This window comes from Tasmannia lanceolata, unplaced genomic scaffold (assembly GCF_043159265.1).
Source record: "Tasmannia lanceolata isolate RefF3 unplaced genomic scaffold, GAP_Taslan_0.1 ptg000019l, whole genome shotgun sequence".
NCBI classification, from domain to species: Eukaryota; Viridiplantae; Streptophyta; class Magnoliopsida; order Canellales; family Winteraceae; genus Tasmannia; species Tasmannia lanceolata.
Genome location: NW_027518696.1, coordinates 4,442,748 through 4,459,445, shown reverse-complemented (window position 1 = coordinate 4,459,445; position 16,698 = coordinate 4,442,748). Strand labels below are relative to the sequence as shown.

The following is a 16,698-nucleotide window of genomic DNA, read 5'->3' as shown; positions in this document are numbered from 1 at the left end:
TGGACTGTCACGTGAGTTGTGGGCCCAACAAACGATGGGAATTTCCTTTCCCGGGCGGAGTAGTTAGGGCTTGGGCCCCACATGTTCATCCGATACGGGGCTAGAATCAAAAAGTTTGACTCGTGATAAGCATTTTGATCAATGGTCTTTGTTACACGTGCCTGCCATGTGGGACCCAATGTTGATTGTTAGGATTCAATCCTAATCATAGAGTGGGCCAACCACTCGAAAACCCATCTAGTTGCCTATTCATCTCCTTCTACATGTTTTTTTGGGGGTTTTTGCAAAAGAAGTCTTCTACTTTGTTTTATTTGCAAAAAGAGTCTTCTTGTTCGACAATTTGCAAATAGAGCCGTAACGTTTGAATGAATTTTGCAAATCAAGTCGTGTCATTTGGTTGTGACCAAAATACCCATGGTAGATTTCTTTACTCATAAAAGACTAAAATGTCCTTGTATTTAAAAAGACAAACTACCTTATAAAAAGACCAAAATTCCTTCTGTATATACTAGCATTCTTATACATGAAAAGACAAAAATTACGGGCCCTACTCTATACATGGGCTCTGGTGGAGATCGTGGGACCTACGCAATCATAGCATTCTTCGCCTATGCATAAAAAATGAGCCCTACCCTATACATGGGCTCCACCCCATAAAAACATAAGGTAAATTGGTGGGCCAGACCAGATGCATGGGTTTGAGTTGACTCGGTGTGACCTGCCTTATCAAAGCATATCCGTGAGCATCATGGGTATTTTGGTCTTTTTAAAAGATAAATTTCATCTTTTCACATGCAACGACATTTTGGGCTTCTTAAGAGTTAAAAAGAAAATCTACAATTGGGTATTTTGGTCATAAATCGATGGTATGACCTGATTTGCAAAATCAACCCAAAAGTGATGACTCTATTTGCAAATTGTGGAACTAAAAGACTCTTCTTGCAAATAAAGCAAAGTACAAGACTTCATTTGCAAAAAACCCTTTTTTTCAAACCTTATTTAAGGTAGTTATATGGTATTTTGCACATGTATCTCAAAACCCCATGTTTGATAATCCAAACTATTCCCTTATTGGGCTTCTCTATGGATGGGCCATGACCCAAATATCTCCCATGCTGGACAATCTTTATTGTTATATTTGTGCCCTTCGAAAGAAGAATTAGAAAAATAAAATGACTGCTGTCTACATTGATAAATAAAGTATTCATAAGGGCTTTGTATACTTATTCTTATTCAATTAAGAGAGCAGCACAGACACTGTAATATTCAAATAGTTTTGAATTGGAGAGATAAATCCCATTGCCTTTGAAGGGGGGTTGGATACAATGTTTTGTCTTTCCCTTTTAAGGAAGGATTATTGTGCAAAAAAACTCATTTTATATATTTTATAGGATTTTGGTGAAATATTTTTTGCGTAACGCATACTCAAGTGAACAATTTTATATGAAATCTGTCAAACAACCCGTTACTCCCAAAGCTTAAGCCGTTGGAGATGGCGTTATTTAATCTTTTATACTTTGACACTCCCCCTCACGAGTGGCCCCTCTATTTTAGGGTTGGCACACGTGGCACATGGGCCCCTCTTTTGGGCTGGCCATTACGTATAGATTTTTAATATCAAGGAGTTTTGAATCTAGGACCTTTGCTATGATATCATGTGAAAACAACCAATTACTCCAACAACTCAAGCTTTTGGAGTAATTGGTTGCTTCACATGGACACATGGTATCAGAACAACAGGGTTCAGAGCTAACAACTCCTTGATATTAAAAGTCCAACCCAAAAGATAGAGGGGTCATATGTGAGGAGTAGTGTTGAGGTATAAATGAATAAATAACACTATCTCCAACAACTTGAAACCTTTGGGAGTAGTTGGTTGTTTTACAAATGAAACAAAATAAGAGGGTAGAAATGACATCAACGTAGAAATAATAAGCAGTGGGGAGACTTCAGAATCTGCTTCCTGCCCCAAGTGATGGTGTTTTGATTCCGCCCCAGTCAGAATGAAAATTTTATTGATTTTTTGAATTAAAATTTTATTCATACCTTTTTCAATCCATTTTCTAGGTACTCAGAATATGAAATAGTTTTTCAATAAAGAGGTTTTTAGAGGTCCCATGACTCCTATGTGATTGTAAAAGGATAAGATTATTTAAAAGAGAATAAGGGAAATAATATATCTGCTCCCTTTTCTTACCTGGCCACCCCCTATATTGTATTTATAACTACTCTTTTTACACTGCTAGGCAGGGGTGTCAACGGATCCACTTGGGATCTGATCCACCTATGTATTAGTCACGATCCATTCAAACCTCCTATCAGTTGGATCGGATTCGGAGTCTTCTTCGGATCATACTTCCTACGTCCGGTCACGATCCGTTTCAAATCGGATCATCCATCATTGTCCTGGCAGGCTCTACTTACTTTTTACACACTCAAAATTCTTAGAAAAGGGCGAGCTCAAATGTGACAAGTAGTTGAGAGGGTGAGCTCCAACGTTGACAACACGGTGGGCTATAGACTTTGTGATTGTCTATAGTTAGAGAATGGATAGAAGGGGGTGACTCGAGACTTGAGAGTTGAATGAAAACATACTACATAGGAATCGTACTAAAAGATGCATGACTTATTTTTACTAAAATACCCCCTACAAGAATTATAAAAAATTAGAGGATATTTTCATAAAATGGTAAAATAAAATAGTATTTAGGACTGTCCCACGGGCTTTTGTTGGTTGTCTGGATCCGATCGGTAATAATTTTGAATCCCACAATAAGGTCTTGAAATGGGTCCATGTATCCTAGTAATGTGTCTAGATCCTGTTTGTTTAAGGTCGGATTCGGATGGTTAATCGGATCGTCTGGGTCCATTGACACTCCCTGCTAGGGGTGGCCCTGGGAATAAAAGGGAGCGATGTGTCCAAACAACCAATAAAGTGGTTTTCATAAGCGGGCCACAAAAACGGTTGGAATTGTGTTAGATTTGTAAGATTAGATCCACTGAGATCTGACCGTTGGATCATTAGGGTGCTAGATTAGGCAACTAAGCTAAATGGGAAGTCTACATTTCGGCCCATCACCTTCTTGGAAGTGCAACTTCCTTCGTTGGATTGAGCTAAATGAATCTACAATATTTCTAAAAGTGGAGACTTGAATACGAATGAAGGAGACTCAAGCAACCTCCGTCAAGCAAATTCTCCGACACCCATACATGTTGAGAATAAGAGACGAAATACTTAAATTGAGGAAGAGCCAAAGAAACGTGAAGCTGGGTCAGGAGATGATATGCCTCCTCCCAATGAGGACAAATCACCAGAGGCAGAGAGCAAAACGCTTAGAACAAATCATCAGAAATTGAAGAAGAGTTAGAGAATCAGGAAGTTGAGTCAGAAGATGATAGACCCCGTAGAACATTGGGCGCATAAAGTTCACTCAAGCTATCTACCTAGACTGGCATTTCCATGCTAACTATAGCCATGTGGAATAGGGGCGTATCTGATAGACCCCTTGAAACAGTCGGGGTATCAAGTTCCCAAACTGGCATTTCTGTGCTAACTATAGCCATGTGGAATAGGGGCGTATCTGGCCCATAGGTTACTAGTATTTTTTGGATCATTTGAGTCCATTGTTTTTGCTATCTAGCGTGTCTCGAGGTAGGGCTGATGGTTTCCATTTTTAAATGTATCATCTTTCTTTTTATTTAATAAACCGGTTGACTTACCTGCCAAACCCCAGCTAACCTACCAAAAAAAAAAAAAAGGAATCTGCAACAACTACACGGGCAGAGTGATCTCTCACAAAAAACAACAACAACAAATGCATTGCATTCCTACAAACAAAATTTTTCCTAAATTCCCTACTCTCTCTATTGATATTGTACTCTTCCAAAGAATCTAAGGCGCCATGTTAGGCAACGGTGAAAAAAATATTCCGTGGAAGTGAGGAGAGCATTGGTTGGATTGATCTCAAGTAAAATGTCAGCTCTCCTTCTCCACATTGTATCCTAATCACAAAGAGTCTTAGGGATGAATCCCAAGTATTTTGAAACTCTAAAACACATGAGTGTTTGAAGTGTGGAAGGACACAAACTCTTATATATGATCCGAATTCTATAAATATGTGTTGCGTTTGATAGGAACAACACACATACGTTTGTAGTAAAGTTCCATCTAAAGATAGGGTCCCTAACCTGAGAGGAAAAGAGTGCTTGCGATTCTATCGATCCAACCTTAAGGTCTTCTTAAGATTAGAAGATATCTCTTGTTCGTGCGCAGCGGAGATCGTGTTTGTGTTCACGGTTTGGCAAACGACAAAGCTAGAGTAATTAGTGGTCTTTGATCCTAATCGTCATGACTGGAAGTAAGTTCTGCTTTTAATTTCTAAATTAAATAAAAGTTTTAATACCTAGAAAACAAAATCAAATTTTAAAATAGTATTTTTCACTAGTTTTAGGGATTTTTTCATGCTCTCTCCACTCCCATGCACTCTGTTCTCTCGCTCCCTGCTTGTCGGCCATTTTCACACAATCGTGCCCTCGAGTATTCCATGGAATAATTTTTCGTGGTTGACAAACATGCCTAAAATTCAAGGAATATCAGAGAAAACTGGGATGACCTTTTGCATGGCATCTCAGCCTTTAGATGGATGATCAACGGTCCAAATGAGTATTTAAGCATGTGCACCTCTTTGCAGCTCTCTTATCCTTGCAAAGGTCCCAAAAGTGCAAAGTTCACATTCCCATCCACCACTTCAACAAAAAGACTTAGTCATGAATGGCACAACAAAACAAAATAAAACAAAAGTTAAGTGTTGTTTTTGTTGGACTTTCTTGCTTTTACATCTATTAAAAAAATCACGTCTTCTTCTTTCTTGCTCTAGGAAACTCAATACACACACAAAGCAATATTTAAGATCAAATTGTGTTTCCTAACCTTATTTTATTATGTTTTAGAGAGAGAGAGGAGGGCTTATCTTATTGTAAGCTTTGGTGCTACCAAAGAGACTATTCCCCTCCACCCAAATTACTAACCCTATCTACAATGTAAAATCCAACCACTCCTTTTATATTAGTGCAAACACACTTGCCACAAAAAAATCTCTCCCTCTCTCTCCCTCTCTCTCTCTCTCTCTCTCTCACACACACACACATGGGAGGTCTTTCATATTGAGATTACAGTAGAACCCAGGTACCCAAGTTGGTTTTCCGGCCATTTTGGGCCATTTTCCCGGTGGTTTTGCTGGTAAGTTATTTCTCTAGCCTTGTCTCCACTGCATCTTTCTCACTCAAGAAAAAGAAGAAAAAAATGGGAGATGGTAAATTCACACGCTCTGTATGATGATTCGCACCCCTTTAATAGTTTTCCCTGGAAAAGAAGTGAACACAGAAATTCTGTCTTGTCAAGGTCTTGTCAGGGAAAAAAAGGGCTGTTTTTCAGGGAAAACAGCACGAGGGAAAAGAAGTGAACAGAGCCATCATGAATAAAGCTCCAAATTAAGGAAACCTTCCAATTTTTCAACTAGATGAATAAAGCTCTCCTTTCCATAGAGACTATTTGGATATTTTAAGGGCATTATGGTCATTTTGTGTGTTGCTTTCTTCTCGTTTCCAAATTCAAAGTCGTTGAGCTTTTGCCTTATGTTCTGGTTTACGTTTTAAGTTTTAACCATATTTCTGACTTATATCAGATTGGGGATTTGCTAGGCAATTTCGGGAAAGACATTTCGCAGCTTATTTTTGCAATAGAGAACGACCAGTTGGCTTTTTAGCACATTTTGTCTTATCCAATTAATCATCTGAGGTTGCTGTATTTTAGTGAAAAAGTAAGCCGCAAAATGGCTTTCCACAAAATTGCCTAGCATATCTGAAGAAGAAACTGAGAGGTCATTCGGAATGACCAAAATACCCTAAAAAGTGCACCAACCACCAAGGCTGAAGTGACTCTTTACAAGACTAACTCATGTTGAGAAATTACCCAACCTGTAAGAGATACATTAATGAGGGAGTGTATAAGTGGGCCCACTTGTTTAATGATCCAGAGCATTTACCATATGGGTCCCCCTATGGATGGGCCTTGATCCAAGATCCATCTGGTAAAACAATCCTAACCCTTTGATTTCAATGAATTCATCCATTTTGAGAAGGATTTGTATATAGAGAAAAGGCAACTGAGTAAGACCTTTGGACAAAACCTTAACATATGGAGTCCATGTTCAATTCTTAAGCCTTTTGGTCATTTCCTTTTTCTAAAGAGCTTCCAGAGGGTATATGGGTTTAGGGTCTGGGGTTTTTTTTTTTTTTGAAGAAGGCAACAGAATATATATTTATATATATGAATAAGCAGAACCGAGATGGTCCTGTCGGAACAATGAGCAAATAAAATAGGGTTGCCTTCTTCAAAAATAGGGTATATGGGTTTAGGGTCTGGGGTTTTTTCAGATGACTTGGAATGATTAAATTATAGGAAATGGTAACTCCACTCCCTTTTTAAAATAGTGGCATCTACCCATTTATAAATCTTGGCATCTACACAAATTATAGGAAATGGTAACTCCACTCATCTTCAATTACTAATCTATTTGTGTGGATATTGGAAAAATCGAAGATTACCTGCCTGAGAAACCAAACACCTTCATTTGTGGAACTTTTATAGTTTTTAGCCTGTGTAGATTATTCTAGCAAGTTCTTGTTCTTTCTGAGTTTATGTTTGAAGTGGCAAACCATGTGTGGAGCGAAATATTACTGCCACTTTATAATTCTTGGCAGCCTTTGGCTTTCTATATTCATCAACACAGCGGCTCAAGTTTTTTCTCCACCATTTCTCTTATATTTTCTCTATAGATTTTTCATTTTTTCTTCTTCTTCTTAATCTGGGTTTGGTTTGCAGTGTGAACATAAGAGAAAATGGCACAGATTTTGGCACCTTCAATGCAATGGCAAATGGGAATTTCAAGCAACTCAATAAAAGCAAGGCCCATCACAGCAAAGATGTGGAATTCGTTATTGTTAAATCATAGAATGAGGACTAAAAGCTCAACTAAATTTAGAGTGTGTTCTCTAAAATCAGAGAATGCCACTATCTCAAGACTGGAGGATCTGCTAAACTTGGATATCACCCCCTTCACAGATAAAATCATTGCTGAGTACATCTGGTAACAATCCTTCTCTCTCCCTTCCATAAGAATAATTTTTTTTTTTACTATTAGAGTTTTTAAATTTTACTTTATGTTTTATTAGCTCCATATTAATCATTAATTATTAAATTTGAATCAGGATTGGAGGGTCTGGGATCGACGTGCGTAGCAAGTCGCGGGTATGACTATATTTCTTTTTCCTTTGGATAAAATTTAAGCTTATAGATAGTTTATTTGTGTAGTGTGTACAATTATACTTAATTTCTTACTTATAGCTTCATGTGAGTTTTTTTTCTTTCTTTCAGACAATCTCTCGACCTGTCGAGTACCCTTCGGAGCTTCCCAAGTGGAATTATGATGGGTCGAGCACTGGACAAGCGCCTGGGGAAGATAGTGAAGTAATTTTATAGTAAGATCTTGAAAAACTTTTCTGTTTTCTAAATGACTACTAATATTGGCACTACAATGTTTTAATAATTGCAAAAACTCAAATTCTCTTTTCTTTTTTAATTGCAATTGCAAAACATGGTAGTGCCAATGTCATTAGCCTGTATGAGAAATTATATGATGAACCGGCAGACATGCTCATATTCATCATCCCACCCTTGATATTAGACCAGACAGCAGCATCTTTGACAGCAGCACACGTTTTAAGATGCTGTTGTCTGGTCAAATATCAAGGGTGGTACTTCACTTTACAGTGAATACGACCATGTCCGTTCATTCAACATATAATCTCTCTCTCCCTCTAATACGACCATGTCCGTTCATTCAACATATAATCTCTCTCTCTCTCTCTCTCTCTCTCTCTCTATATATATATATATATATATATATATATATATATATATATGAGGAAACTGTTGGTGAGCTTAAGCACACCAAGCTTATGGTGCGCTTAAGCTCCCCAATCACATGGGTTCCACATTTTGGGGAGTGATCCAAACCATTCATTTGCAAGGCCTTATCATAGATAGGGGGTGTACCAAAAATCAGCTCCATAGGATCATCCTAACCCCTCCATTTGTGTCTGTCCATTTTTGTCCTCCACAAATGGAGGGGTTAGGATGATCCTATGGAGCTGATTTTTGGTACACCCCCCATCTATGTAAGGGACTTTCAAATGAATGCTTTGGATCATCCTAACAAAGTGGGCCCCCATGTGATTGGGCGCTTAAGCTCACCAAACTTATGGTGAGCTTAAGCGCACCAACAATTTCCTCTCTCTCTCTCTCTCTCTCTCTCTCTCTCTCTCTCTCTCTCTATATATATATATATATATATATATATATATATATATATATATATATACACTAGTAAAAAGCCCCGTACGATGCACGGGCCGACAAAAAACTGTACGGATCACGTCATAAGTTGATCCAAATCGTCCATGTGATGGAACACAACATATATAAGTTGTGCCCCAAAAATCATTTCCATAGGCTGATCCTAGCCGTCCAATCTATAGAGGTTTCCATAATTTCTCTTAAATCGGATGGTTAAGATCACCCTATAGATTTTTTATTAAAAAACCATAAAGGAGGGGGGGGTAAGATTGAAATTATGTGGCTTTAATGGGTGCATTTGTTAAAAAGCATAAAGGAGGGGGTAGGTTTGAAAATTTGTGAGTTGAATGGGTGCATTTGTTAAAAATAGTCAAAAAAAGTAATGTGTAATTCTCATAGAATTTTCCAAAAATTCAAAAATTTCTCTTCTTTTCTCTTCTCCTATATAGTATACTAGTAACAAACCCCGTGCGATGCACGGGCCGACAAAGAACTGTACGGACCACGTCATAGGTTGATCCAAACCGTCCATGTGATGGAACACAACATAAATAGGTTGTGCCCCAAAAATCATTTCCATAGGCTGATCCTAGCCATCCAATCTATAGAGGTTGCCATAATTCCTCGTAAATCGGATGGTTAAGATCACCCTATAGATTTTTTATTAAAAAACCATAAAGGAGGGGGGTAAGATTGAAATTATGTGGCTTTAATGGGTGCCTTTGTTAAAAAGCATAAAGGAGGGGGTAGGATTGAAAATATGTGTGTTGAATGGGTGCATTTGTTAAAAAAAAGTCAAAAAAAGTGATGTGTAATTCTCATAGAATTTACAAAAAATTCAAAAAATTCTCTTCTTTTCTCTTCTACTATATAGTATACTAGTAAAGACCCGCCGTGCGATGCACGTCAAAACAAAGAACACTAAACGATTCATCAGAAAACATGGAGATAAAGAAAGTGGAGAAAAAAACCAAAGCTTGAAGCTAACACAAAATAAAGATCCAATTCACTTCTTGTCCCCCTCAAATTTCAAGGATTTGATTGGTCTCCGGATACTGCAATAGTCACTTGGACTTTGAGCCCTGCAGGTACAACAAAACTAAAAAAACATTGAACCCTATTTTTTTTTAAAGAAGAGTATTTTTAAAAAAGAAAAGAAAATAAAGAATAATCATTCATGGAAGATACAAATGGAAAAGTAAATTACTCACAAGATGCGCTGAAAACGTTTTAAAAAATGAATTCAATTTGTAAAAAAGAGGCTGGACATGATGGTAAAAGTGATGATTTAAAACAAATGATGATGTAATTGTATGAGAAGAAGAAAAACAGAAAATCCCCATTATCGATTGTGCGGTGATAAAGAGAAATTGAAAAATCTACTGATAGTTTATCAAAGAAACATTAAGTATTTAGATGAACTATAATTAGCACATTCGAATGCTTCTATATCAAGCATAATTAAAAGTAGGAGTGGAGCATATCAAAGAAACATTAAGTATTTAGATGAACTATAATTACCACATTCGAATGCTTGTATATCAAGCATAATTAAAAGTAGGAGTGGAGCAGATTTATGTTGAAAGAAAGGATCCAATAGGTCATAAAACATTAGAAAAAGATGGAAAAGGACCCGAAGAAGAGTCATGTAATATCTAAGAATACCCAAAAACCATGATAAACAGAGAGAGAGAGAGAGAGAGAGAGAGAGAGAGAGAGAGAGAGAGAGAGAGAGAGAGAGAGAGAGAGAGAGAGAGAGAGAGACTGCTTCCATGACTCGAACCCGTCGCCACCATTCTATAGCATTTCTACTTCCCTAAAATCATTCGGTTCGCCATTCTCTGATTTAAAACAAAGAAATGGAAGGAACCGAAAGGAAAAAGGTGTATCTATAAAAAAAAAACAGGGTGTAGTTAGACGTGACCTAGTGACTTGTACATTAATTTATAGTGGCACCCATAAATTTAAGCATTGTGCACCATATGTGTTTAGCTAATCCACATTATAACAAAATTTGAAAATAATATGATCGAAGCTATCATTTGATAAATGATATCTATAAGCTCTAGAATATTTAAAAAGGAAGAAAAGGATCTTCCAATAAACTCCAGTCCACACGTTCCAATATTATGGCAGCCATTAACTTCAAGATGTGTTAGTTAAGTTCAGCCACTGCCAATTTCTTAAAGAAAAAGCTTAAGACATTTTGTGGTAAATGTTAGTTTATGAAAACTTACCCTTTTAAAAGGGGCTCTGGATGTTCATCTATACCTCTTCTCTCTCCATTCTTTCCTTTCTTCCTCTTCATGTCTTAGCCCCTATCATTAACAGAGATGAGTCCCACAATAAAGAAGTGAAAAACAAATCCTAATCTCTCACAAATCCATCAAATGGACTATGGGAAGTAATTGGGAGCAATTCAAAGGAAAAATTCCACATGAAAGCCTTTTGTTCTGTCATAAAATGCATAATCTCTCACATCATTTCTAAAAGTCATAGCAACCTTACCTAAACAGAAGAAAGGGAAATCACAAGAAAAAATATATAAAAAAAAAACTGATCAAATACGGGTGTTGGAAAGAACTTAGAAAAAGATGTATGATGTTTAAAATTTATCAATTTATTATGTGCAATTGCTAATACATATGCAAAGTTTTATAGACCATGGGGAGTCAACTCAAATTTTGAAACCTTCACTTAAAATGTTTGCATGCTTGGAAAAAAACTGAGAATATGTATAAATAGATGGGAGACAATGAAAAGATAAAACATGCAAATTATTGTAGAAACAATGCAAATAATTGTAGAAAACAGATTGAAAGAAGAGGTAAATAATATAGTTGTGACAGAAATACCTTTAGAAAAATGTCAGTTAAAACCTTCAAATAACTATAAAAAAAAACTTTAAAAACATGCAGAGCAGTATAGAAATATAAACCTGAAACACTGTTGCAATTTTCTATAAAATCACACTAACCTTGGTGAAATATTAAATAGGCTAGACCATCATCAGAAACATTATGAAAACACATAATCCAAGTGATTTTAAAAATATGAAGTGAAAGAAGCAATCACAAGGCTTCAATCTAGAGTAAAAATCATATAGATCAGAGTCATAGCTTGCTCTCGGTGACGGACCATCGATGGTGATCTCGCCTTGAGGGCTTTCGGGACGTCTATGCCTGAACGTCAATAATATCTCATTCACGTATTCCACCAAACACCTAGTGTGCAATCAAAGAAACATTAATCTATATCAAAAGCCACTCAAGAAAGCACAAAATGATGACTGAATTTGACATAAACAGCACACCCCAATAAACTCACAAAAACAGATACTGCAGATCAGATATATTTTAGAGAAATTGAAAGGCAGAAAATAAAGGCCAAGCCCTGCTTCTTATGACTCTACCTTATATCCAAGAAGTGGTTCACAGGGGTCAGCCGGGAGCAAGTAATGGGTGGCGAATGGCGAGGAAAGCCATGTAAAATGCCGGATTTCAGTGTTGGCAATCGCATAAGTTTGGTTCGAAGCGCTAGAATCGTATAATTCGATCCACAGTTTTTGCAAACCCTGATCAAAGCATATTTTGATGAAACCCAATACATAAGGTTTAAAATATCTGCCACTGTCTCGATTTTAAAAGAGAAGGAAGAGGAAGAGACAATTGGGGATGAGAGATTTTTGTGGAGAGTTCGTGAAAGAGAAGGGAATACGTGCTGAGCGAGAGAGGGTCTGATGCGAAAAATATCTGTGATGTATACACAGAAGCTGCATGTATACCATAAAGGAGGGGGTAAGATTGAAATTATATGAGTTGAATGGGTGCATTTGTTCAAAAAAGTCAAAAAATGTGATATGTAAATCTCATGTAATTTTCAAACAAATAGAAAAAACTCTCTTCTTTTCATCCCAGCTTATTGTAGTACTAGTAAAAAACCCGTGCGATGCACGGGCCGACAAAGAACGGTACTGACCACGTGATAGGTTGATCCAAACCGCCCATGTGATGGAACACAACATAAATAGGTTGTGCCCCAAAAATCATTTCCATAGGCTGATCCTAGCCCTCCAATCTATAGATGTTTCCATAATTCTTCTTATCTTAAATCGGATGGTTAAGATCACCCTATAGTTTTTTAATTAAAAAACCATAAAGGAGGGGGGTAAGATCGAAATTATACGGCTCTAATGGGTGCCTTTGTTAAAAGCATAAAGGAGGGGTAGGATTGAAATTATATGATCTAATGGGTGCCTTTGTTAAAATCATAAAGGAGGAGGGGTAGGATTGCAATTATATGAGTTAAATGGGGGCATTTGTTCAAAAAAGTCAAAAAATATGAGGTGTAATTCTCACGGATTTTTCAAAAAATTCGAAAAAACTCTCTCTTTTCATCCCGGCTTATTATAGTAGATATATATATATATATATATATATATATATATATATATATATATAGAGAGTGTATATATATATATATATAGAGAGAGAGAGAGAGAGGGAGAGAGAGATTCCGAAAATTGCATTCCGCGGCCCTCGTTTTTAGAAGAGAAGAGCCATGTTCGAATGAATTAGATGAATAAGTTAGAAGTCAGCTATTCGGTGGCTCTTCTCTCTCGAAAAACGGGCCATCAAATGCGATTTGCGAAATTGCCTAGATGCGCGGGCTCGTGCCCGCGCACGCACACATATATTGCATTATAATGCTTTTTGACTGACTTGACTCTAATATTTCCAGCCCTCAAGCAATCTTCAAAGACCCCTTTAGAGGAGGGAACAATATCCTGGTGAGTTCAATAACATGAAGACTCCGATTATTGAGTTCAGTTTAAAATTTAAACTTAATAGGTTATTTCTAAGAAAAGTGGAGGGATGCATTTTGAATAACAAGTATTTTAATTAATTCTTTTGGATTGTTAATATATATTTAGCTTAATTATATTTCCATGTATAAAGGTAATGTGTGATTCATACACCCCAGCCGGAGAGCCCATACCAACAAACAAACGCCATAGAGCTGCTCAGATCTTTTCTAACAAAAAGGTCGTCAATGAAGTTCCATGGTACGCCCCTTGTAGACTTGAAAACACAAGTTCCCACATAAATATGATATCTTGTTTTGATAAGGAACTCTCTATGTTATACACTTCTCAAATTAGCATTTCTGAAATATTTATCAACAAATATATGCATAGATGTTGGGAGATGCTATCTGCACTCACTTGTTTTGATAATAGCACTCTCCTTTATTTTTCCAATTGGTAGCTGCTTGCTTTACTAGAATTCTGTTCTGAGAACAAGTACTATGTATTTTGAAATTATATGGTGTGTGCACACACATGTGCATAATGGGCTTATGACAAAAGTACCGCCCTTGATATTTGATCCAACAGCAGCCTCTTAGAAAGTCAGTTGTTGTCGGATTGAATTTCAATGGTGGCACCTTCATTACGAGCATGCACGTTCGAACATCATATAAAAACTATCTCTCGATACGCGTTCGCACGTGTGGAGATGGGCGTAAAACAAATTTACACTCATTTTGGGAAAATGGTCATAAAATTTGTTTTATGTCCAATTTACATCGAAAGAGATGGAACCTAATGGAATTTATTTATTTTTTTTAAACTTTTGTACGTGGAAATAAAAATGCTAATGTTTGATGATACATGAAAATAGGTTCGGGATAGAGCAAGAATACACATTACTCCAAACAAATGTGAACTGGCCTCTAGGCTGGCCTGTAGGAGGCTATCCCGGTCCCCAGGTCAATTTCTTCACCATAGCTCTACTAGTTTTTTTTTTTTTTTTTGGGTGGTTTGTTATTTAAAGGTGATTAGTATTGGCACCCACACATTTTGGTAATTCCATCCATTTTTTCTATGTGTGTGTGTGTGCATTTATACACATTTATATTAAATATTCAATGCTAGCTAACCATTTACACAATATATTTGCTGACATATAAATGGAAAATGGATTTCAGGGGCCCTACTATTGTGCGGCTGGGTCAGATAAGTCATTTGGACGTGACATATCTGATGCTCATTACAAGGCTTGTTTATATGCTGGAATTAACATTAGCGGCACTAATGGGGAGGTCATGCCCGGCCAGGTTTTCTTCATTCCTTTCTCTTTCTTACCTTGCATTCGTATAGGATCATATATACATTATTCTGTATTGGAGATGGTATGATTTTTTGTAGACACATCATTTGAAGCAATTTATCATCAATTTGTTTAACATGTTTTTTGCAGTGGGAATATCAAGTTGGCCCCAGTGTTGGCATTGATGCAGGGGATCATATATGGTGTTCTAGATACATCCTCGAGGTAATTCATACCATTACAATGTGGGTATGTACACACACATATATAGATTGATAGATATGGAAACGATAATCCCACTCCATTCTTCACATTGAGAAAGACAGAGAGAGTTCACAAATTGCATTTCGCCGTCCCTCTCGTAGCTTGCATTAAGTTATTTATTCAATTCATTTCATAGGTGGCTCTTCTCTACTGAAAAAGAAAGGCCGCGAAATGCAATTGACGCTTCCTATATATAAAGAGATTCTAAGCAATTTCCATCTTTTTTCTTTGAAATTGTCTTGACAATCCCACATAGACACATGTATATGTATGTATGTGTGCAGGCGAGGGGGGAATGCTATTTTCACCCTTATTTCTATCATTTATTTGAACTTTTGTTTGTATTTTTCTATGAATAGTTGAATTTCAACCTTCTTTTGTTTGTCTTTTTCTTTCTTTTCCTGAACCACAAACAAAAGGATATAAAATGAAAATTTTAAAACGGTTTGTGGCGATAAAAAATTCTATATTAATTGTGATATTAACCCCCATCTACTTTTGTTGTTGAACAGAGAATTACAGAACAAGCTGGCGTTGTTCTCACCCTTGATCCTAAACCAATACAGGTATTTACATGACATAACCCCCTACTGCTAGATGATATTTTTCGCTCTTGATTTTATTTCTATCTTTTTCTTTTTTCCATGGATAGGGTGATTGGAATGGCGCGGGCTGTCACACTAACTACAGGTATGTCAAATGTTTATTTAATAAGGTATATAACAACTACGGTTCGAAATTTGCTAAAAAGACAAGTGGCTGTTAAGCCCTTTCCTAACGAGTCCAGCCCATTTCCCTTGTATCCCACCTTAGCCCCTGATCCATCAAGTGATATCTCCACGCCCTTGTTTTAGTAATGTCATTCCTCTCCAAGTTGTATTGTATGTGTATATATTGTGCAGTACTAAGAGCATGCGAGAGGAAGGAGGTTTTGAAGTGATAAAGAAGGCAATCTTCAACCTCTCACTCCGCCACAGGGAGCACATAAGCGCATACGGAGAAGGAAATGAGCGAAGATTGACAGGAAAGCATGAGACCGCGGATATAAACACCTTTTCTTGGGTATTGTTTACTTCCAATTCTTTCTTAAAAACATTTTAAGCTCCTACATTTTTTCCTACTAGTAGAAAGATTTTTTTTATTACGAGGTTCTATAATTGAAAATGGCAGGGGGTTGCAAATCGTGGTTGCTCAATTCGTGTGGGGCGTGAAACTGAGAAACAAGGCAAAGGTATGTGCATATGTACACATAAATTTCATACTACCAAAGGAAATCAAAATTTTGAAATTTAAAATTTCTACCAAACATACTTAACTAATCTTCCCTGGAAATTTTTAAATGACTAATCTACCATTCTTACTGTTGTGATCTGATATTAATAGAGAAAAACTAAAATGCCAATTGGTTAAAATGCATTAAACCCATCTTTTATTTACATCTTCATGACACCAGAATCAGAAAATAATAAGATAACCCAACAAGAATACACAATTTTTTTTTTTTAAATATCACTTGATTAAACTGTGACAATGTTGATCTGTTCTATTTTTCTTTTAGGCTATTTGGAAGATCGCCGTCCAGCTTCAAACATGGACCCATATGTGGTTACGTCACTGCTAGCTGAAACGACTATCCTTTGGGAGCCCACACTGGAAGCTGAAGCTCTTGCTGCTAAGAAGATGGCTTTGAAGGTTTGAAAGCTCAAGATGGTTAAGTGAGGAGCTCAAATTTGATGGTCCTTTTTTTGTTCTCTTGAGTTCTCAATAGAAGCTCCTTGTAAATGTTCCAAGTGATGCATAATCATGTCCAAGCTTTGAATAACAGCTGCAAAAATGAAACATTAATGGCCATGATGATAAACTTTTTTTCTTTTTCATCCCATTTATGAACTTTCAATTTCAGGGGTC

At 36.8% G+C, this 16,698-nt stretch overlaps 1 protein-coding gene and 1 long non-coding RNA gene across 7 annotated transcripts; one reads left to right on the top strand and one right to left on the bottom strand.

Moving 5' to 3' along the window:
- Window positions 1-6: 6 nt before the first annotated feature.
- Window positions 7-12,169, bottom strand: LOC143853548 (uncharacterized). Of its 6 annotated transcripts, XR_013237168.1 has the most exons (4): window positions 11,829-12,169; window positions 11,555-11,640; window positions 10,654-10,734; window positions 8,780-9,498 (listed from the first exon to the last, which is right to left on the bottom strand). It is a non-coding gene; the product is annotated as an uncharacterized LOC143853548 (long non-coding RNA). The 6 variants fall into 6 exon arrangements; XR_013237170.1 differs by lacking the exon at window positions 8,780-9,498 and adding an exon at window positions 7-161 and having other exon boundaries at window positions 10,654-11,640; XR_013237167.1 differs by lacking the exon at window positions 8,780-9,498 and adding an exon at window positions 4,866-5,362 and having other exon boundaries at window positions 10,654-11,640.
- On the top strand, window positions 5,080-16,698 carry LOC143853546 (glutamine synthetase leaf isozyme, chloroplastic). The gene is made up of 14 exons (XM_077363357.1): window positions 5,080-5,239; window positions 6,884-7,148; window positions 7,270-7,309; window positions 7,436-7,539; window positions 13,157-13,205; window positions 13,375-13,481; window positions 14,098-14,185; window positions 14,405-14,533; window positions 14,677-14,751; window positions 15,303-15,356; window positions 15,443-15,480; window positions 15,693-15,852; window positions 15,961-16,021; window positions 16,349-16,698. The coding sequence occupies exons 2-14, from the start codon at window positions 6,901-6,903 to the stop codon at window positions 16,486-16,488; spliced, it is 1,293 nt and encodes a 430-aa protein (XP_077219472.1). The 5' UTR covers window positions 5,080-5,239; window positions 6,884-6,900; the 3' UTR covers window positions 16,489-16,698.

Coding starts and splice junctions, on each gene's coding strand:
- LOC143853546 (XM_077363357.1), top strand. CDS start 6,901: ATGGCACAGATTTTGGCACCTTCAATGCAATGGCAAATGGGAATTTCA. Junction 13,482..14,097: donor GTCGTCAATGAAGTTCCATG/GTACGCCCCTTG, acceptor ACATGAAAATAG/GTTCGGGATAGAGCAAGAAT. Junction 14,752..15,302: donor GTTCTAGATACATCCTCGAG/GTAATTCATACC, acceptor GTTGTTGAACAG/AGAATTACAGAACAAGCTGG.